Consider the following 22,077-nt stretch of genomic DNA (forward strand, 5'->3'; position numbering starts at 1 on the left):
CTTAAGCCTGCCCGCTCCCTTCCTCTCTCCTCTGTGGTGCCTGGTGTAGATCAGTGTTAGCTGTCTGAGGGGGCGAGGGATGTCTGTGTATATACCCGTTTCTATCTCTGAACCACACTTCAGCCACCCTTGGCCTCAATAATAACCTTCTATATGAGATGGATTACAGGTGGCAGTTTTGCTACATGCTGAATGTATCTGGCTGAAACTGACGTGCCCTGCTACCACAGACAAGGTGAGAAGGCAGGTGGGGTTAAAATGCCCTTAATTAGATGCAGACAAAGAGGTCTTTCTACTATGGAAGTAAGAGGGGTTTCCCTCAGGTCTCTCACTCTTTCTCACACACACACACACACACACACACACACACACACACAGTTGCATACACACACACACTGTATACAGTATGGCTGTCTGTGTCTTGATCACAACAGTAAAATGTATGATACTGTAAGCTGGATCAGAAATAATTTTGCCACTGTCCTTTGCATTTGCTAGCTCACAGAGTCAGATGCGCTGAGGAAGTTTGACTGACTTTAGAAAATCAAATTGTCTAACCTTTCCGCTTGTCGTTGTGGTGACTCGTTGACAGCAAAATTCTAGCTATGTCACTACGGCACACTTACGTTTCTAAATAAAGGGTCTCGCAAAATATAGGCAAAAAAAGCACCGCCAGCTAGCTATCAACTTGTCGTGTTTGGAGGACAAAGAATGCTGAGTTGCATCCAAAGAACACCATACCTACTGTGAAGCATGGGGGTGGAAACATCATGCATTGGGGATGTTTTTCTGCAAAGGGACCAGGACGACTGATCCGTGTAAAGGAAAGAATGAATGGGGCCATGTATCGCGAGATTTTGAGTGAAAACCTCCTTCCATCAGCAAGGGCATTGAAGATGAAACGTGGCTGGGTCTTTCAGCATGACAATGATCCCAAACACACCGCCCGGGCAATGAAGGAGTGGCTTCGTAAGAAGCATTTCAAGGTCCTGGAGTGGCCTAGCCAGTCTCCAGATCTCAACCCCATAGAAAATCTTTGGAGGGAGTTGAATGTCCGTGTTGCCCAGTAACAGCCCCAAAACATCACTGCTCTGAGATCTGCATGGAGGAATGGGCCAAAATACCAGCAACAGTGTGTGAAAACCTTGTGAAGACTTACAGAAAACGTTTGACCTCTGTCATTGCCAACAAAGGGTATATAACAAAGTATTGAGATAAACTTTTGTTATTGACCAAATACTTATTTTCCACTATATTTTGCAAATAAATTCATAAAAAATCCTACAATGTCATTTTCTGGATTTTTTTCTTCTCATTTTGTCTGTCATAGTTGAAGTGTACCTATGATGAAAAATTACAGGCCTCTCTCATCTTTTTAAGTGGGAGAACTTGCACATTTGGTGGCTGACTAAATACTTTTTTGCCCCACTGTATACTTGGACAAGATGGAAATTACGGTGAGTGTTAACGTTTGATAACAACCTACCTTAGCTAGCTAGCTAGAATACACATGCTTAGCACATAACATGTTTCCACTGCGCAAGCGCCAAAGTTCATATAGCTAGCTAGCTAGCTACCATTACGAAATAATACATTATCTTGTCAATTAGAGGTAACGTTAGTTTAAGTCAAGTTAAATTGCTGGCGAGCTGACTTGAAAATGTAGCTAGAAACTGTCACCCAGTTAGCCCAGAACACTGAACAGATTGCCGATTGTGGCTTTCTCTGGGACGGACATGCTCACAATCCTAATATGCCAAATGTATTTTTTCTTTAGGATAATTGTCAGAACCTTGACAGACCTCGATGTAGAAAAGAAAGAAACACTGTGCCACTTCACTGTATCACAAAATGTGAGTATTCATCTTTTGATAGGACTGACACAGTTGTTATAGTGATGTGCAAAGTTGATTTGATGTTCATAAACATATTACGTTTTTATTATGTGTATTTTACACATTGTCATTTATGGGACTTGCAAGAGATGCAAAATGAATCAGAGGAGAGACAAGCAGCTGTCTCCACAGTGGCTGAGGTGAGTGTGACCTATATACCTGTATATAGCTAGTTCTGGATGCCCCAATTAAGTGATTGTGTTTTTGTTAATGTCTCTGATGTGGCCCACTGGTAGACTGGCATTATGCATCATTGTATGTTATCCAAAACAGTTAAATGTGTTGTTTTTACCAGAGTCAATTAGTATTTCTCCCGGTCTCTCTCTCTCTCTTTGTCTGTCTTTATTCATCTTTCTTTTTATACCCCCACCCTTTCTCTCTTTCTGCACCCCCATCTCATCTCGCTCATGTTTTTCACGAGCGAGAGCAGAGTGTATCCTTGATATGAGAACAGAAGGTCTCTGATGTGTCCCGTTGGTAGATTGGCATTATACATCCTTGTATGTTATCCAAAACAGTTAAATATGTTGTTATTACCACAGGATTAGCTAATCTCTCTCTCTCTCACAAATTAAGATTCCTCTGTGTTTAGAGGTTTTCTTAGGCATCCTGTCAGATAGGTAGTCTTTTCAAAGGTCTCTTTATGTGAGTTTTCCTGCTTATGCCTGGAGGTAGACGCTCTCAGCCCTACACTTATTAGGGTCAATCTGACTGCAATGCATACAAAGGGTGTGGTGGTGTGTCTGAGTAGCAGAGCCACTTTACCTCCCTGGTTAGTGTGTGTTTGTTTGGACCTCTGATGCAGTGGCAGCAACCGTCATAACAGACCACGTTAAACAGCCTTCAGCCGAGCAGATACTAATGCACACAGTAAGCCAAGGAATATTGATTTGATTTGACTAGTCAACATATCTTATTTGCTTATATGACCAGTTCCATCGCTACACCCACAGAACTCTATTTCAGAGCAGAGATCTGAGATCTGGTATTTCTATGTTAGGTTAGCAGGCCTGGGGATGGAGGGGGGAGAGGGGAAGAGAGGTAGAGGGGATGTATAAGGAGAGAGGTGAAACAGCTTGGCTAACAGAGGGGAGGAGACAGACAATCAAACAAACAAACAACACTGGGGACAGGGAGATGAAATAGAGGCTTTACCTGAGGACCCCTCTTCCCTGGTGTGCCTGACTTCCCTGGTGGTCCTGGACGGCCCTGTAAGGTGGGAGAAAAAGCATTCAGTTTTGTTTTTAAATGAAGAAAAATATATATATACAGTACCAGTCAAAAGTTTGTACTCACCTACTCATTCAAAGGTTTTTCTTTATTTTTACATTGTAGAATAATAGTGAAGATGTCAAAACTATGAAATAACACATATGGAATCATGTAGCAACCAAAAAAGTTATTCAAAGTAGCCACCCAAAGTAGCCAGCTTTGAACACTCTTGGCATTCTCTCAACCAGCTTCATGAGGAATGAATTTCCAACTAACACATAACACATATGCTGAGCACTTGTTGGCCCCCACACTTTCACACCTCCTACTCCATGCTTCACGGTGGGAACCACACATACGGAAATCATCTGTTCACCTACTCTGCGTCTCACAAAGACACAACAGTTGGAACCAAAAGTCTCAAATTTGAACTCATCAGACCAAAGGACAGATTTCCACCGGTCTAATGTCCATTGCTTGTGTTTCTTGGCCCAAGCAAGTCTCTTCTTCTTATTGGTGTCCTTTTAGTAGTGGTTTCCTTGCAGCAAATTGACCACGAAGGCCTGATTCACCCAGTCTCCTCTGAACAGTTATGTTGAGATGTGTCTGATACTTGAACTCTGTGAAGCAGTTATTTGCGATCTGAGGTGCAGTTAACTCTAATGAATTTATCCTCCTCATCAGAGGTAACTCTGGGTCTTCCTTTCCTGTGGCGGTCCTCATGAGAGCCAGTTTCTTCATAGTGCTTTATTGTTTTTGCGACTTAAAATTTCCCGGATTGACTGACATTCATGTCTTAAAGTAATGATGGACTGTTGTTTCTCTTTTATTATTTGAGCTGTTCTAACCATAATATGGACTTGGTCGTTTACCAAATAGGGCTATCTTCTGTATACCACCCCTACCTTGTGACAACTGATTGGCTCAAATGCATTAAGGAAAGAAATTCCACAAATTTAACAAGGCACACGTGTTAATTGAAATGCATTCCAGGTGACTACCTCATGAAGCTGGTTGAGAGAATGCCTAGAGTGTGCAAAGCTGTCAGCAAGGCAAAGGCTGGCTACTTTGAAGAATCTCAAATATATAATATATTATACCTTTTTGGATATTACATGATTCCATATGTCTTATTTCATCGTTTTGATATCTTCACTATTATTATACAATGTAGAAAATAGTACAAACAAAGAAAAACCTTGGATGACTAGGTGTGTCCAAACTTTTGACTGGTACTGTATACTTTTACCCTATTCTATATACCCGTATGCTTCTTTAAGAGGGTTTTAAACTATATCAACAGTGAATAACACTTTACCGTCTGGATTACACACACACACACACACACACACACACACACACACACACACACACACACACACACACACACACACACACACACACACACACACACACACACACACACACACACTACTAACACAGTACTCAACAAGTTCAATCTGAATCTGGGTTGAATGGAGATGAATTCAAAAACACCACCACCACCTTTCCTGTAATGTAACTAAATCCCAAACTGGTACAGCTCATAAGAGGCCAGGTGGGTCACGTGTGTTTGTGTGTATGCGTGCATCTGTGTATGTACAGGGGGCAGGAAACACTAAAAGCACCAGAACATTTCCTGCTTCACTCCCAACAATAAGAGGGTGACCACTACACTGCCTGATGACTGGCCAAAAACAGCATAAACCTCCAGCCATGTGTACCATGTGTTTCTCCTGTTTGGTTTCCACTGAACATGACCCATATCTCCTACAGCTTAACTTTAATTAGGCTATAGACCATCCTGGCTCTAACCTGTGACTCCAGCGAAAAAGGCTCCCAAAAAGCGGTAGGTGCTATGAACTCTTAGGAAAAAAGGGTCCAAAGTGTTCTCTGGCTGGCCCAATAGGATAACCCTATGAAGAACCCTTATGGTTCCAGGTAGAAACCCCTTACATTTTAGTCATTTAGCAGATGCTCATATCTAGAGTGTCTTACAGTTAGTGTGTTCTTCTTAAGACAGCAAAGTGGGACAATCACATATCAAAATCAAATCAAATGTTATTTGCCAAATTTACCGAATACAACAACAAAACAACAACAACAAAACAAAGTAATCAAACAAGTTAGTTGACTTACAATTAATGGAGGACAATCCAGTTCTAGGAGAAACAGTGATATCTTTTACAGAAACAAATGGGAGTTCTCTCTGACACCAGTGAAATGCTTACTAACAAGCCCTTAACCAACAATTAATGGAGGACCAGTTCTAGGAGAAACAGTGATATCTTTTACAGAAACAAATGGGAGTTCTCTCTGACACCAGTGAAATGCTTACTAACAAGCCCTTAACCAACAATTAATGGAGGACCAGTTCTAGGAGAAACAGTGATATCTTTTACAGAAACAAATGGGAGTTCTCTCTGACACCAGTGAAATGCTTACTAACAAGCCCTTAACCAACAATGGGAGTTCTCTCTGACATGTGTACACCAGTGAAATGCTTACTAACAAGCCCTTAACCAACAATGGGAGTTCTCTCTGACATGTGTACACCAGTGAAATGCTTACTAACAAGCCCTTAACCAACAATGGGAGTTCTCTCTGACATCTGTACACCAGTGAAATGCTTACTAACAAGCCCTTAACCAACAATGGGAGTTCTCTCTGACATGTGTACACCAGTGAAATGCTTACTAACAAGCCCTTAACCAACAATGGGAGTTCTCTCTGACATGTGTACACCAGTGAAATGCTTACTAACAAGCCCTTAACCAACAATGGGAGTTCTCTCTGACATGTGTACACCAGTGAAATGCTTACTAACAAGCCCTTAACCAACAATGGGAGTTCTCTCTGACATGTGTACACCAGTGAAATGCTTACTAACAAGCCCTTAACCAACAATGGGAGTTCTCTCTGACATGTGTACACCAGTGAAATGCTTACTAACAAGCCCTTAACCAACAATGGGAGTTCTCTCTGACATGTGTACACCAGTGAAATGCTTACTAACAAGCCCTTAACCAACAATGGGAGTTCTCTCTGACATGTGTACACCAGTGAAATGCTTACTAACAAGCCCTTAACCAACAATGGGAGTTCTCTCTGACATGTGTACACCAGTGAAATGCTTACTAACAAGCCCTTAACCAACAATGGGAGTTCTCTCTGACATGTGTACACCAGTGAAATGCAGTGTTAAGAAAAATACCACCAAAAAAACGTCAGTGGTGCAAACCGTTAGGATGCTCTCGACGGTGCAGCTGTAGAGAACCTTTTGAGGATCTGAGGACCGAAGCCAAATCTTTTCAGTCTCCTGAGGGGTAATTGGTTTTGTTCTGCCCTCTTCACGACTGTCTTGGTGTGCTTGGACCATGTTAGTTTGATGGTGATGTGGACACAACTCTCGACCTGCTCCACTACAGCCCCATCGATGTGAATGGGGGCGTGCTCAGCCCTCCTTTTCCTTTAATCCACAATAATCTCCTGAGTCTTGATCACGTTGAGGGAGAGGTTGTTGTCGCAAAACACCAGTCTCAACATCAACCGCGAAGAGGCGACTCCGGGATGCTGGCCTTCTCGGCAGAGTTCCTCTATCCCGTGTTTGTGTTCTTTTGCCCATCATAATCCTTTATTTTTATTGGCCAATCTGAGATATGGCTTTTTCTTTGCAAATCTGCCTAGGTGGCAAGCATCCCGGAATCGCCTCTTCGCTTTGACTGGTGTTTTGCAGGTATAATTTATTGAAGCTGCCGCCACTCCTCTTTCTATTCTGGTTAGGGCCAGTTTGCGCTGTTCTGTGAAGGGAGTAGTACACAGCGTTGTACGAGATCTTCAGTTTCTTGGTAATTTCTCACATGGAATAGCCTTAATTTCTCAGAACAAGAATAGACTGACGAGTTTCAGAAGAAAGTTTTTTGTTTCTGGCCATTTTTAGCCTGTAATCGAACCCACAAATGATGATGCTCCAGATACTCAACTAGTCTGAAGAAGTCCAGTTTTATTGCTTCTTTAATCAGAACAAACATTTTCAGCTGTGCTAACATAATTACAAAAGGGTTTTCTAATGATAAATTAGTCTTTTAAGCTGATAAACGTGGATTAGCTAACACAACGTGCCATTGAAACACAGGAGTGATGGTTGCTGATAATGGGCCTCTGTACTCCTATGTAGATATTCAAGAAAAAAATCTGCCGTTTCCAGGGACAATAGTCATTTACAACATTAACAATGTCTACACTGTATTTCTGATCAATTTGATGTTATTTTAATGGACAACAAATGTGCTTTTCAAGGACATTTCTAAGTGACCCCAAACTTTTGAATGGTAGTGTATGTAAAACATCGGACAGACACCCATCCGGTGCATTCGGAAAGTATTCAGACCGCTGGACTTTTTCCACATTTTGTTATATTACAGCCTTATTCAAAAATGTATTAAATAAACACCATACACCATAATGACAAAGCGAAAATCTTTTTTTTTTAATTCCCCAGATGTATAAAAAAAAGTGATGATATTTACGTAAGTATTCATATACTTTGCTATGAGACTTGAATTTCAGCTCAGGTACATCCTGTTTCCATTGATCATCCTTGAGAAGTTTCTACAACTTGATTGGAGTCCACATGTGATAAATTCAATTGATTGGACATGATTTGGAAAGGCACACACCTGTCTATATAAGGTCCCACAGTTGACAGTGCATGTCAAGAGCAAAAACCAAGCCATGAGGTCGAAAGAATTGTCCGTAGTGCTCCGAGACAGGATTGTGTCGAGGCACAGATCTAGAAAAGGGTACCAAAAAATGTCTGCAGCATTGAAGGTCCCCAAGAACACAGTGGCCTCCATCATTCTTGAATGGAAGAAGTTTAGAACCACCAAGACTCTGACTAGAGCTGGTTGCCCGGCCAAACTGAGCAATCAGGGGAGAAGTGCCTTGATCAGGGCGGTGACCAAGAACCCGATGGTCACTCTGACAGAGCTCTACTGTGTGGAGATGGGAGAAACTTCCAGAAGGACAACCATCTTTGCAGCACTCCACCAATCAGGCCTTTATGGTAGAGTAGCCAGACGGAAGCCACTCCTCAGTAAAAGGCACATCACAGCCCGCTTGGACGGCCCCAGGGAGACTCTCAGACCATGAGAAACAAGATTGTCTGGTCTGATGATACCAAGATTGAACACTTTGGCCTGAATGCAAAGCATAACATCTGATGGAAAACCTGGCACCATCCCTAAGACGAAGCATGGTGGTGACAGCATCATGCTGTGGGAATGCTGTTCAGCGGCAGGGACTGGGAAACTAGTCAGGATCGAGGCAAAGATGAACGTAGCAAAGTGCAGAGACATCCTTGATGAAAACCTGCTCTCAGGACCTCAGACTGGGGTGAATGTTCACATTCCAACAAGACAACAACAAGACAACAAGCACACAGCCAAGACAACGCAGGAGTGGCTTAGGGACAAGTCTCTGAATGTCCTTGAGTGGCACAACCAGAGCCCGGACTTGAACCCGATCAAACATCTCTGGAAAGACCTGAAAATAGCTGTGCAGTGACGCTCCCCGTCCAACCTGACAGAGCTTGAGAGGATCTGCAGAGAAGAATGTGAGAAACTCCCCAAATACAGGTGTACCAAGCTTGTAGCATCATACCCAAGAAGACTCAAAACTATAATCGCTGCCAAAGGTGCTTCAACCAAGTAGAGTAAAGGGTCTGAATCCTTATGTAAATGTGATATTTTAATTTTCTTTTAATCAATTTGCAAACATTTCTAACAACCTGTTTTTGCTTTGTCCTTATGGTGTGTAAATTGAGGGGGAAAAAACAATTGAATCAATTTTAGAACAAGGCTGCAATGTAACAAATGTGTATACGGTCAAGGGGTTTAAATACTTTCCGAAGGCACTGTATGTACTCACTGTGAGTCCTTTTGATCAATGTGTGTGTGGTTGTGATCTTATGTTTAGCAGATGTTAAAACATGTGAAATCAGCTCAGTTCTGTATGGGAGAAATTGTGCTTGGGAAATATCCTGTGCCTGTGTTGTTATCATAATGATTAGCAGGGCTAGTTCAAACATCTGAAAACAGACACTGTGGTGTGTATGTGCTACTTAGATTGAGATGTTTATTAAATCAATTCTATTGAGTGAACATTAAACTCAAAAGGAGCCCATGGAGATGTTTTAAGATTGCTTGCAAGATATTCAAAAGAATTCCCCATCTGCTTGTAGTTGTTGGAAGGGCATGGTGTTGGGGAAAGCACAGAGACAGAGCTGAGCCCTGACAGATGATTCATCGCCCCTTGGTACATCTTCTTCCTGGCCTGGCTCATACCGTCCCCTGCCCTTCTCACCAACATCCAACGCTTCAAGGCGCACCTTCACTCTCTGCCCTGACACTCCATCTACCTCTGCCTCATCTCTTGACCCTGTGTTGTAAACACATTTATGCAGATGTTGGTTCAGATGATTTCTTTAATTGCACTATTTTCCTCCTGTGGTATTTCCTCTTGTGATCGTCACCTGGTGAAAAATATCTAGCAAAAGGTCTGCAAATGTCTTTGTCTGATTATTTATACTTGTGGCATAAAATATGACTGTTCTGTATCAGTCACTCAGTAAACTTGTACTGCTTTGTAAATGAGCTATTTCAATTAGGTTAATGTCTTGGGAGTCTGTTCTTATTGCCTACAGCTGGACAGTCATTCTCACCAATGTACCATGGTAGGAAGGTTCCCACTACACATTACACAAGGCTTTACATGATAATGTAGATTAGGTTACTGTCTTGAGGATCTAGTCTTAATATTCTGTATATGACAAACTAAAACAACATGAGGATGAAGTGACTGTCATTACGGTAATCTTTATTGTGATTTGTAATGTGTGAATAAGAAAAACAGTAGCTCACAACATGACATACTGTATAAACAGTAATCTCCCAGAGAAAGAGAACATATTTACTGTAGGGTGTCACGTGTGATGGCAGCATCCTGGAAAGACACTCTACCAGCTGGTGTGAGGAAATACTCCTTGAGGTTGTTGGACACCTGGCCATGCTGCTGTTCCAGTTTCAACTGACCTGAGCCCTAGGACCATGCCCCAGGACTACCTGACATGATGACTCCTTGCTGTCCCCAGTCCACCTGGCCATGCTGCTGCTCCAGTTTCAACTTCCACCTGACTGTGCTGCTGCTCCAGTTCAACTGTTCTGCCTTATTATTATTCGACCATGCTGGTCATTTATGAACATTTGAACATCTTGGCCATGTTCTGTTATAATCTCCACCCGGCACAGCCAGAAGAGGACTGGCCACCCCACATAGCCTGGTTCCTCTCTAGGTTTCTTCCTAGGTTTTGGCCTTTCTAGGGCCAGTTTTCCTAGCCACCGTGCTTCTACACCTGCATTGCTTGCTGTTTGGGGTTTTAGGCTGGGTTTCTGTACAGCACTTTGAGATATCAGCTGATGTAGAAGGGCTATATAAATAAATTTGATTTGATTTGACACGTCTTTAGCAACTCTGGTTGCCGTCTGCCAACATGTTCCTTGGGTCCAGGAAGCTGGTGTCCTCTTGTACCACCTGACTTCACTCTCCTGGGCACAGGTCCCCAATGGGTGTGGAGTGGTCAACAAACGTAGGGTGGGTGTACCGTGTTGATGACTCTGTTGTCAGTGTCTGTGATGCAAAGGTAGTTGTAGAGGGCCACGCAGGCCTTCACAATGGTCTCAGCTTGCCCTGGACCAACCTCATTGACTTGTCCCAGGATCCTCCATCTTGCAGCAAGGAATCCAAAGGAGTTCTCTAAAACTGGCTAAAACTCTACTCTGGCTCCCCCTAGTGGATATCCACTACACAAGGCTCCTCTTGCTTGGTAAGCTACTCTTGTTCCCCCTAGTGGATATAGACTACACAAGGCTCCTCTTGCTTGGTAAGCTACTCTAGCTCCCCCTAGTGGATATACACTCCACAAGGCCCATCTTGCTTGGTAAGCTACTCTGGCTCCCCCTACTGGATATGGACTACACAAGGCTCCTCTTGCTTGGTAAGCTACTCTGGCTCCCCCTAGTGGATATACACTCCTCAAGGCCCATCTTCCTTGGTAAGCTACTCTGGCTCCCCCTAGTGGATATGGACTACACAAGGCTCCTCTTGCTTGGTAAGGTACTCTGGCTCCCCTTAGTGGATATACACTACACAAGGCTCATCTTGCTTGGTAAGCTACTCTGGCTCCCCCTAGTGTATATACACTACAAGGCTAATTTTGCTTGGTAAGATACTCTGGCTCCCCCTAGTGGATAGACACTACTCAAGTCAGACTTGCTCCACTCTGGGTGGAGCTCAACAACGATGTGGACAAAGGTGCAGTCTGCCCCCAAATTATCCAGCTCCATCCATGCACATGCAAGCATGTCGATCGACGGAGTGAACCTTGCAGTGACCTTTAGCCTGCAGTGGCAATATGCCTCCAGCTAGCTTGCCCCACTACCCCAAAGCTAAACCCTAGCAGCCTTTCACTTCAAACAAGGACACTGACATGCTTTGTACTCTGTATGTACCAATAGATATACATTTGATGTTGTTGTGTTTTGAAAAGCAGAAGAGGACAGTAAAGACAAACAAACTGAGAAAAAGGAGAGACATTTGAACAAAGAAACTTTGTGAACCATGTCCACAATGTTCTCTCTCCATCACCATCTCTGTCTCTCTTTCTCTCTTTTGTCTTCAGTCATCCTCCTTTCTCCCCCCACCCCCACTTTCCACTGTAGACATCTGGTTATATATATACTGAAGGGTTCTCTGATCACAGACCCAGCCCTCCTGTCCTCCTCCCCACTTTCTATACCTGGGCTGGCAGAGTTTTAAAGAGGCTGTGTTCCCCCCATATTCCCTCAGCGGAACGTCACTGAGCCTTGATTGTTCACAGTGAGGAGGGATAGAGGTCTGTAATCAGACTGGAATAGAGTCTGGGAGAGAGAGTAAGAGGGGATGGGGGTAGGATAAGGAAGAGAGGGCTCACATATGCTCTACTTTCACCACTCCAGTGAGTTTAATAACTCAACCTGCCACACACTTCCACCTCGCACATACTCACTCATGCACACATGAAAACACATATGTACACTGCTTTTGTGCGCTAAATACAATCTCTTATGCATCCCCAGTTGGTAGGAAAGAGTATTAAGAGGCTCTTACCGCAAGGCCTGGTTCACCCTTTAGCCCTTGGGGTCCTGGCAAAAGTAGAGAAAAATGGGTCGGCTCCACATCGTACGTCTGCCACCAGCCCGTGGTGGGGAAGTTAAAGGGTGCATAGGTGGGTTTGGTGGGCCGTTGGGTGACAGGTGCATCGGTGGCTTTCGATAGCTTTGGATTGGCAGGTGCATTGGTGGCTTTGAATTGGCGAGTGGCTGTGACTTTAGGCTGGGCTATTGTCTTTTTGGGTGCTGTAGGCTGTGGTTTCTGTAGTAGTTTCTTTGGCCCAGGGCTGACTGCCCCCTGGGCTAGAAGGGCAGAGTCTGGATTATTCTTGGTAGGCTTGGCCGCAGCAGTGAAAGAGGGTTTCTGCTTTGCCACCAGCCCCAAGGTGGTCTTCTTGGGGCTGTTGCTGCTGCGAGAGGTGGGCTTGGCTAGGATGGGCTTGGCAGGGGTGGGCTTGAAATTGGCAGGCTTAACAGGGGTGGGCTTGACATTTGCGGGCTTGATATGGGTGGGCTTGGGGGATTTCTGAGTGATGGGGTAGGAGGGAGGGGCGACTCCATTCCTGAGTGGTGCTGTAATGGTCTCGCTCTGGGCCTTGGTCGGGAAGGCTAGCCCAGGCCCTGTCATGAGTAACATCACAGTACCAGGCAGGGGAGAAGGAGTGGTCCTAGGGGTGGGCTTTAGCAGGATGGCCGGCACCACATGCCTAACAGCAGAGGCAGCTGCAGTGGCGCTCCTTGCTAGGTTCATGACCATGGGCTTCCTGTTCAACTCGGAGGGAGCTGGCAGGGCCAGGCTGGCCGTGATGTTGGGGTCTCGGGTTAAGAGGGGAGCTATGTTTGGCCTGTAGGTGTCACCCTCCCTGCACTGTTTCTTAATGTACCTGCAGTAGTTGTGAGCTGCCTGGGAGGAGGGGATCAGGTCAAACTGGCAAATGGCACCCTCGAACTGCACCGAGCCCTGGCCCATCTTCCCGAGCAGGAAGGAGCTCTCAGGATCCAGGCCTTCTCTGTCTACCGAAGTCAAGTCTGCGTGAACGCTCTGCTTCCCACAGGCAGAGTATAGAGTCACCCTTTGGTCACGGATGTCCAGAGCCAGATGGTGCCACTGGCCATTGCGGAGGTCGTAGTGGAGTGGGACGGCGCTCTTGGGCCCTGTGTGGAGGACAAGCTGCCCCGGGGTCAGCTGCAGGCCTAGCAGGAGCCGGCGGTGGCCGGTGAGCACGGTGAAGAGGAAGGCGTTGTTGACACGGTGGGAACGCACACTCAGAAGCAGCGCCAGGTTGGGCCAGTAGGACGGTGGTATGACTGAGCGGGCAGGGGCCTCCACACGTGCCTGTTGGGTGAGGATGACTCCCGATCGGAACGGAATGATCCCTGGACGGATGGAGCTTGATGGCTTCTCTCCCTTGAGCCCCAGCCTCTGGAGGATGTCCACATCTGCAAGAGAGCAGGACAGGTTTATGATCAGAGTGGCCACGCACACACAGGGACACACATACTGTGAAGGAAGAATGGCACTGGGAGTAACCGTTTTACGGGCTGCTGACCAGTTATACTATTTTTGTGGGTTTTTTGCACTGATTTTAACTGTTTTTATACATAATGTTTCCGTCATCGTTTCCTATGACCGAAAAGATCTTCTGGACATCAGAACAGTGATCACTAACCTTGATTTGGTGGAAGAAGTCTACTTCAATAACTCAGCTCAAGCAGAACATACTGCTGACCTGAGACCAGGCCCTAATCTAAGGCACCCGGAAGAGGAAAAGCAATATATAGAGGCCAACTTGGGGGCACCCTGATGAAACAACGGCGACGAGTAAATAAAATGCCTCTACCCTCTGTTCTGTTGGCGAATGTACAAACACTGGAAAACAAACTACACGGGCTCTGTTTGAGACGATCTTATAAATGGGACCGTAATATCCTATGCTTCACTGAGTAGTGGCTGTACGAGGACATGGTTAATATAAATCTAGCTGTTTTTCTATGCATCAACAGGACAGAATGGCAGCTTCTCATCAACTGAAGGACGGGAGTGTGAGTCTCTTTGTGAACAACAGCTGGTGCGCAATCTGTAATATTAAGGAAGTCTCGAGGTTCTGCTTGCCTGAGTTTGAATGCCTTCTGATAAGCTATAGACCATACTATTTACCAAGAGGTTTCATCTATATTTTTCGTAGCTGTCTGCTTACCACCACAAACCGATGCTGGCACTAAGACTGCACTCAACAAACTAAACGCAGCAAAAAAGAAACATCCTCTCACTGTCAACTGCGTTTAGTTTCAGCAAACTTAACATGTGTAAATATTTGTATGAACATAACAAGATTCATCAACTGAGACAAAAGCTGAACAAGTTCCACAGACATGTGACTAACAGAAATGGAATAATGTGTCTCTGAACAAAGGAGGTGGGGGGGATCAAAATCTAAAGTAACAGCCAGTATCTGGTGTGGCCACCAGCTGCATTAAGTGCTGCAGTGCATCTCCTCCTCATGGACTGCACCAGATTTGCCAGTTCTTGCTGTGAGATATGTTAACCCACTCTCCCACCAAGGCACCTGCAATTACTTGGGGGGAATGGCCCTAGCCCTCACCCTCCGATCGAACAGGAACTGTCCAGTCGTCGTGAACCACTAAGGTCCATGTTAAACCTGCTACGTGTGGTTCCATAATGATTCAAATAGCCCTATAAATCTACCTTAACCCTCACTAATCATGGAACTGTCCAGTCGTCGTGAACCACTGAGGTCCATGTTAAACCTGCTACGTGTGGTTCCATAATGATTCAAATAGCCCTATAAATCTACCTTAACCCTCACTAATCATGGAACTGTCCAGTCGTCGTGAACCACTGAGGTCCATGTTAAACCTGCTACGTGTGGTTCCATAATGATTCAAATAGGCTACATGTCCCAATTTTTTGCACACTAAAGTGAGAGTTATAAATGTACATGATACAAAACATGATACATGAAACATGAACATGATACAAAATGTAAAATATAATGGAGAAAAGAGCATAAACAGGTTCAGCCCGACAGAATCCTATAGCTTGCGTCTCCAAATGTCATCCACGCAAATGATGAGGGCACACAATTAATAATGGTACAGTTATTTATACTACTTAACTGTAGAAAGGGGGCCTCAATACTTGTCATGTTGATTTGATTTTCAGTTTGCTTCCATATGACTGATTTCACATTCCTCTCTAGGGATCCTTCTCAATCCCCTTCTCCAAATTAGTTACTCATTTACCTAGCTCTTATCAATGTATACATTACAGTGCATGGAGAATGCTGTTTTTTCCATCAGAAAGAATCCCCTTCTCCAAATGAGTTACTCATTTACCTAGCTCTTATCAATTTATACATTACAGTGCATGGAGAATGCTGTTTTTTCTATCAGAAAGAATCCCCTTCTCCAAATGAGTTACTCATTTACCTAGCTCTTATCAATGTATACATTACAGTGCATGGAGAATGCTGTTTTTTCTATCAGAAACAATCCCCTTCTCCAAATGAGTTACTCATTTACCTAGCTCTTATCAATTTATACATTACAGTGCATGGAGAATGCTGTTTTTTCCATCAGAAAGAATCCCCTTCTCCAAATGAGTTACTCATTTACCTAGCTCTTATCAATTTATACACTACAGTGCATGGAGAATGCTGTTTTTTCCATCAGAAAGAATCAACTAGATGCTTTTTCCACTTTCCCCGCATGTTCACACGACCTTATTGGTGGTCTCCTCGCATGTAAAGGTAGTAGAATTAAGTCATGGTCTGAATACGACATATCTGTAGACACACCTCCGCCACACCTTCATTTCTTAGATCTCCACCCAGAACAAATAGCGGGTGAATAGCAGGCAATTCTCATGCATAAGTTCAAGGTCATAATACGCATAGAGAAAAGTACAGAAGAAGGGAATTATGTTCCATTTGTGCGCCTTTAACTCGGGTCGGAATTGCCCCCTATGGCCTATGCCTCTTCTCTTCTAATTCAATTCCACATAATGAATGAGTTCAGGGCCTCATTACTCCAAAATAGTACAAAATAATGTTAATTTGAACCAGAGCAGTTATTGTAATTGTGTCAATTGTGTTCATTTGTGTCTTTGGAAAGCCGCAAACCTCACAAGAGCCATCACACCTTAATGAGCCGTTTGAGCTCTACGCACACATTGCCATGGAAATGTCCAAATCCCATACAGCATGTTTACAGGCTTGTGCTATGAGCACAATATAACTCCAAACCAATCTGTTTTTACTGCTTTTCCGCTATTAAATAGGGACTGTGAAACCAGGGTGGAAAATAAAATAAATGAATGCCAGAAGGAAGTAATGTCTTACCTTCAGAGTGTACTTGTGCAAGTCCCAGGTAGCAAGTACAATATAAAACTGTACAGAGCAATAGGACTCTCCTGTGAGGAAGAAAGGAGAAGCTGGTTAGAAACACTCTACAGCAATTCATGTTACAGCTAGGTTGGCTCAGATGAGATGTATGAGCATGACATGAGAAAGACTTATGAGTGTTACTGCATCATGGGGACGTCAGGTGAAATAAAAAGCTTAAATCTGGGTCAGAACATACCCCAAAACAACAACAACCCAATCACAGTCTGTCATTTAATGACTCTCTCCATCATAATCAGAATCATCATCATCATAAAGAATTGCAATAAAGTTCTCTGCATAACTATTTCACGTTAAAGGTAGCTTAGTCTCTAACACCCAGCAGCAGCAGCCTCCAGTGAACATGTTCCTCTCACCACACTACAGGGGCTGACCAGGATCGAGTTCACTAGGCCACGCAATGGAAAACCTTCAAATAATTTAGCAATTGAAAGCTACAATAAACATTTCATAATGGGTCCAGGTAGTCCCTCCCTGTTTCAGTCTGTTTTCTATGTCATTTTGGTGTCCCAAGAGGGGTGAGGTGAGTGAATGACAGTTGGACTGGTAGCTCCAGAAGGTGAGGTCAGTATAGGTGCATCAAAGCTGGGACTGAGAGACTGAAAAACAGCTTCTATCTCAAGGTCATCAGACTGTTAAACAGCCATCACTAACACAGAGAGGCTGCTGCCTACATACAAACTCGAAATCATTGGCCACCTTAATAAATGGATCACTAGTCACTTTAATAATGGCACTTTAATAAGGTTCACATATCTTATATTACTCATCACATATGTATATACTGTATTTTATACCATCTATTGCATCTTGCATATGCCGCTCGGTCATCGCTCATCCATATATTTATATGTACATATTCTTATTCCACCTCTTTAGACTTGTGTGTACAAGGTAGTTGTTGTGGAATTGTTAGATTACTTGTTATATATTACTGCATGGTTGGAACTAGAAGCACAAGCATTTCGCTACACTCACATTAACATCTGATAACCACGTGTATGAGATCAATAAAATGTGATTTGATTTGGGTGAATAGGGGATCCTGTAACAGGAGGAAAGGAGCTGTCACTTTGGTTATTACCATCGGAAGACATTGAGAGACACTGGAGGAAATGTCTAAAGCAGCTGTGGTTGTGGTTAACCCCTCCCCTTCCCCAGTCTGAACAAAGTCATTCTGCTTTAGCAAATAACAACCCGGAGAACCAGAGAATGCTTTGAAACCACGGTCTGATCTCACAGTAAGTAATGCAGCGGAGTGCGATCATCACCAACCCGACACCACTCTTAACAGCTGGTTGTGTGTGTGTGTGTGTCTCATGACAAGCAGCTGGTTGTGGTCTCAGATTGTCTCTTATCAGCTGAGCAGGGATCTGCTGGAAGTGAGTCTCATTCTGTCAGTCGGTTTACATGTATGTGAACCAGACTTAATGTTGAGTCAACTAAGTTTGCTTGAAATTAACAGTATTTTTACAGTTGCACTGTTTTTACCGACTAAAGTCTACCTACTGGGCCGGCAAAAATCTGTATCCTAAAGGTGGTTTGGTTAGAGGAGATACTGATGCTTGTATGACGGGCTCTGTGGCAGGTCTGGGTTATGTGGGTTTGCTGGACAATTGGATTCTATTCGTTTGGAAACAACACTGCTTTTTAATAGGCAAAAGTTGCAGCCTTGGTGGTTTAGTTCAGACGGGGCTGTGTGACAGGTCGTTGGAGCTCCGTGGTCTCCTGTAATGTGAAGCTGAACCTACAGGAGACAGCTTCGGCATACAGTGTAAATACGTCTGACGTCTGCATATATCCTGTCTTTGGCGGTTTCACACTGCAACACCAGGGCTGACTTTACAGCTGAGAGATTTGCAAGCAAGTTGAGTCTTCACAATACAGGGCCAAAAGAACAAGAAAGCATAAAATATTAGTCAGCACAACCCTCAGTCAGAACACGCTTCATGGATCTACTGTTTCTGTTAGACCAGCTCTGCAAGAACCATTGGTTGTCTCCCAGTGAGCAAAAGCATAAAGTTGAGTAGGAATGCCTGCCCTCTCAAAGACCTCTCCATCCTGGTTGACGACTCCTCAGTGTTGCCCTCCCAGACTGAAAAGAACCTTAGCGTGACCCTGGACAACACCCCGTCGTTTTCTGAAAACATCAAAGCAGTGACCCCCTCCTGCAGGTGCATTCTCTACAACATCGGTAGAGTACGACCCTACCTCACACAGGAAGCGGCACAGGTTCTAATCCAGGCACTTGTCCTCTCCAGTCTGAACTACTGCAAATCGCTGTTGGTTGGGCTCCCCACTTGTTTAATCAAACCACTGCGACTTATCCAGAACACAGCAGCCCGCAAGGTTTTCAACCTTCCCAAGTTCTCTCATGACACTCCACTGGCTTCCAGTCGAAGCTCGCATCCACTACAAGACCATGGTGTTTACCTACGGAACAGCAAGAGACACTGCACCTCCCTACCTTCAGGCTATACTCAAACCCTACACCCCAACCTGAGCACTCCATTCTGCCACCTCAGGTCTTATGGCCCTCCCACCCTGTCCCAATGGTGAATCCAGCTTCCGAAAACATCAGAAAATCTACCTCTTCAAACAGTATCTTAAATAATCCAATCGGAAATGGTCTATTATTTATTGCCCCCTTTGACATCCTTAAGTCATGCCAAAGCGCCCAACTGTTCAGATGTTGAAACCTCAATGATGCCTGGAGCTTCTGAGTGACCATTACAATCAATTTACCAGGCAGCTTGTCTGATTTAAAAATGCCATTATACTAAAGCTCGGTTTCTCATTTTGTAGTCCGTGTGTAGGGCTCCTCTTCCTCTACTTTTCTGCATGCCTTCGACCTTTGTGGTTCCACTGACCTCTGTCCCTATCCTCACACTCTCTGTCCTTTATTACCTTCACCATCTCTGTCCTCTCTTTTTTTCCCAATTTGTATTTCTCTCTTTCTATATGTATTTCTCTCTCTCTCCTCTCTGTGAGAGGGCTATCCATCTGGTCTCAACACATATACACATTTGATTGAACTTTGATAATATCCTGATTTTTTTGTTGTTGCCAATATTGTTAACTAAATAGGTTATGCTGTTTATTGTCACCAGTTGAACACCAGTTGAAATGATGATGTATCACTTTGATACTGTTTATTAGCTGTTCATTTTGAAGAGTAGATAGCCTAACAGTGACTGGCTGTGGACATCAATTTTGTCAGGACATGAATTGAGGCACTGGACATTCCTTGATCTACTTCCTTGCTCTTCCCTTCCTTCCCTCCTCCTTTTATTGATTAACAGACTTGTTCATTCATTGGGGGTAATACGATTTTGGGATATTCCTTTCATATACGAAATGGTAAAATGGTAGGCTATTTGATAGTGAAAGTCGTCTGATAAAATATGAATAGTATAACCTATGAAAAAACGAAAGCGTATTTAGCCTCCTTTATGAAAATGAAAAGTTGACAAAAAAACAACATGAAAGAGACAGCACTTTGCGCTGAGAAAGTTACTGCTTTTGATGAGAGCGCCGTGCATTCCAAAGATAACACAGCAAATGTATTTTAGGTCATTTCTCAAACGAATAAAAAACCTTCAGTAGGCATATAGTAGCATATGCATCTTCTCACTATCGCCCTCAACGGTATTCTCCTAAAACCATTGCTTGCCTGCATATTCGACCTAAATTAGCCTATTGTAAAATCACATTCGAAAAGGTTACAAAGTAGATCCTGTTCCAACTGAATCAGTAACTTTCTCTGGAGTTTAATACAAACAGTTTGGGGATATTTCAGACTCTAGGCAACTGTAAACCTGCCACAAATGAACATCGGTTGTGACAGGCTGCTGGACCATTGTCAGCCGGCAGGTAGAACACATACCAAGAAGGTTAGGGCAGTAAACGGAAAAGTCGCTAGTTCGAACCTCCGAGCTGAGTAGGTGACGTGACAAATCAGTCGATCTGCCCAAGGCACTTAATCCTAAATGCTCTGGATAAGAGCGTCTGCCAAATGACCAGGTGAAGGTGGAGGAGACGGGTTAAATAAGTATTTTTAATCATTGAGACATGGATTGTGTATGTGTGCCATTCATAGTGTGAATAGGCAAGACAAAATATTGAAGTGCCTTTGTACGGGGTATGGTAGTGGGTGGGTTTAAGTGTGTCAAGAACTGCAATGTTCCTGGGGTTTTCACACTCAATAGTTTCCTGTGTGTATCAAGAATGGTCCACAACCCAAAGGACATTCAGCCAATTTGAGCCAGCATCCCTATGGAACGCTTTCGACACCTTGTAGAGTCCATGCCCCGAAATAATTTAGGCTGTTCTGAGGGCAAACGGTGGTGCAACTCAATATTAGGAAGAGGTTCTTAATGTTCTGTACACTCAGTGTATATAGGCTAGGATAACTGAACATCTGCATTCAAAATCACATCGTAACTATCAGTCAGGTCCACTTCAATTAGGCTGCATATGCAAGTGTGTGAGTGACTCCATCACTTTCATATCAACTTCTGATTCCATCACAAAAAAAACATCAGTATAGAAATACTTACTTTGTGTCGAGATGAGAGGTTCTGCAATCTCTCCTTCGGATCCCTAGATTCATTTGTATTCATTTGTCCTGGCAGTCAAAATCCTGATCTGTTAATCACAGCGTGACTCCTTTGCAAGGGAACAGAACGCACCGGTTGTCCTCTAACACATTTGAGAAGCTTGCAATAAAGTTCCAAGGGAAAGCTCTTCTATTGATTTGCCTATCAAGACCAACTGAAATGACTGTAGTCAGCCAGAGAGCAGTTTGACAGGAAACTTTCCAGGGTGACTTTCTTCCGATATTCCCCGTGGTTCATTCATTTATGCCGATCCGTAATGAGGGACGTTGAATCAGAAAGAAAATGTTTAGTTCTTGAGGGGGTTACCGAGTCAGGAGCGGAGAACTCATCCTTTTCCTTTTTAAACAGCCTCTCTGTGGGTGACCGACCGTAAGGCACCGCAGCACAGGGTGTCGGGTTACAAACCTAGTCGGGGTTACAAACCCAGCGGTTGCGCTGGGCAACTACACGAAGCCTCCAGGGGGTGGCCACACGAACCCGCTTAATCGGGAAACTGTGCTGTTAAAATGACCATTGAAATAATCCTCGGCGTATGTGAGAATGTGCGTATATTTATTATCTACAATGTTATGAAAATAGGCTTGTCTTACAAGCCACCCTTGTATAAACAGGAGCAATAGCCTTTGAGATAGACCTGATAACTTAAAGCTGCAATTTGTAAATTTTTGAGTGACCCCACTAAATCCAAATATAAAACTCTGTCATTCTCATTGAAAGCAAG

The 22,077-nt window shown here is 43.8% G+C and overlaps 1 protein-coding gene across 3 annotated transcripts in view; it reads right to left on the minus strand.

The window, feature by feature from the left end:
• The window catches only part of col27a1a (collagen, type XXVII, alpha 1a), a 221,135-nt gene extending 199,427 nt beyond the window's left edge, over positions 1-21,708 (minus strand). For all 3 annotated transcript variants that reach the window (XM_024381218.2, XM_024381219.2, XM_024381217.2), the window contains exons 1-4: positions 21,297-21,708; positions 16,675-16,745; positions 12,312-13,753; positions 3,051-3,104 (exon numbers count right to left, since the gene is read on the minus strand). In XM_024381218.2, coding sequence (XP_024236986.1) covers positions 3,051-3,104; positions 12,312-13,753; positions 16,675-16,745; positions 21,297-21,349 — 1,620 coding nt within the window. In that variant the 5' untranslated portion in view covers positions 21,350-21,708. The remainder of the gene's footprint in view (positions 1-3,050; positions 3,105-12,311; positions 13,754-16,674; positions 16,746-21,296) is intronic.
• Positions 21,709-22,077: the final 369 nt, after the last annotated feature.

Source organism: Oncorhynchus tshawytscha, linkage group LG20, assembly GCF_018296145.1.
Source record: "Oncorhynchus tshawytscha isolate Ot180627B linkage group LG20, Otsh_v2.0, whole genome shotgun sequence".
NCBI classification, from domain to species: Eukaryota; Metazoa; Chordata; class Actinopteri; order Salmoniformes; family Salmonidae; genus Oncorhynchus; species Oncorhynchus tshawytscha.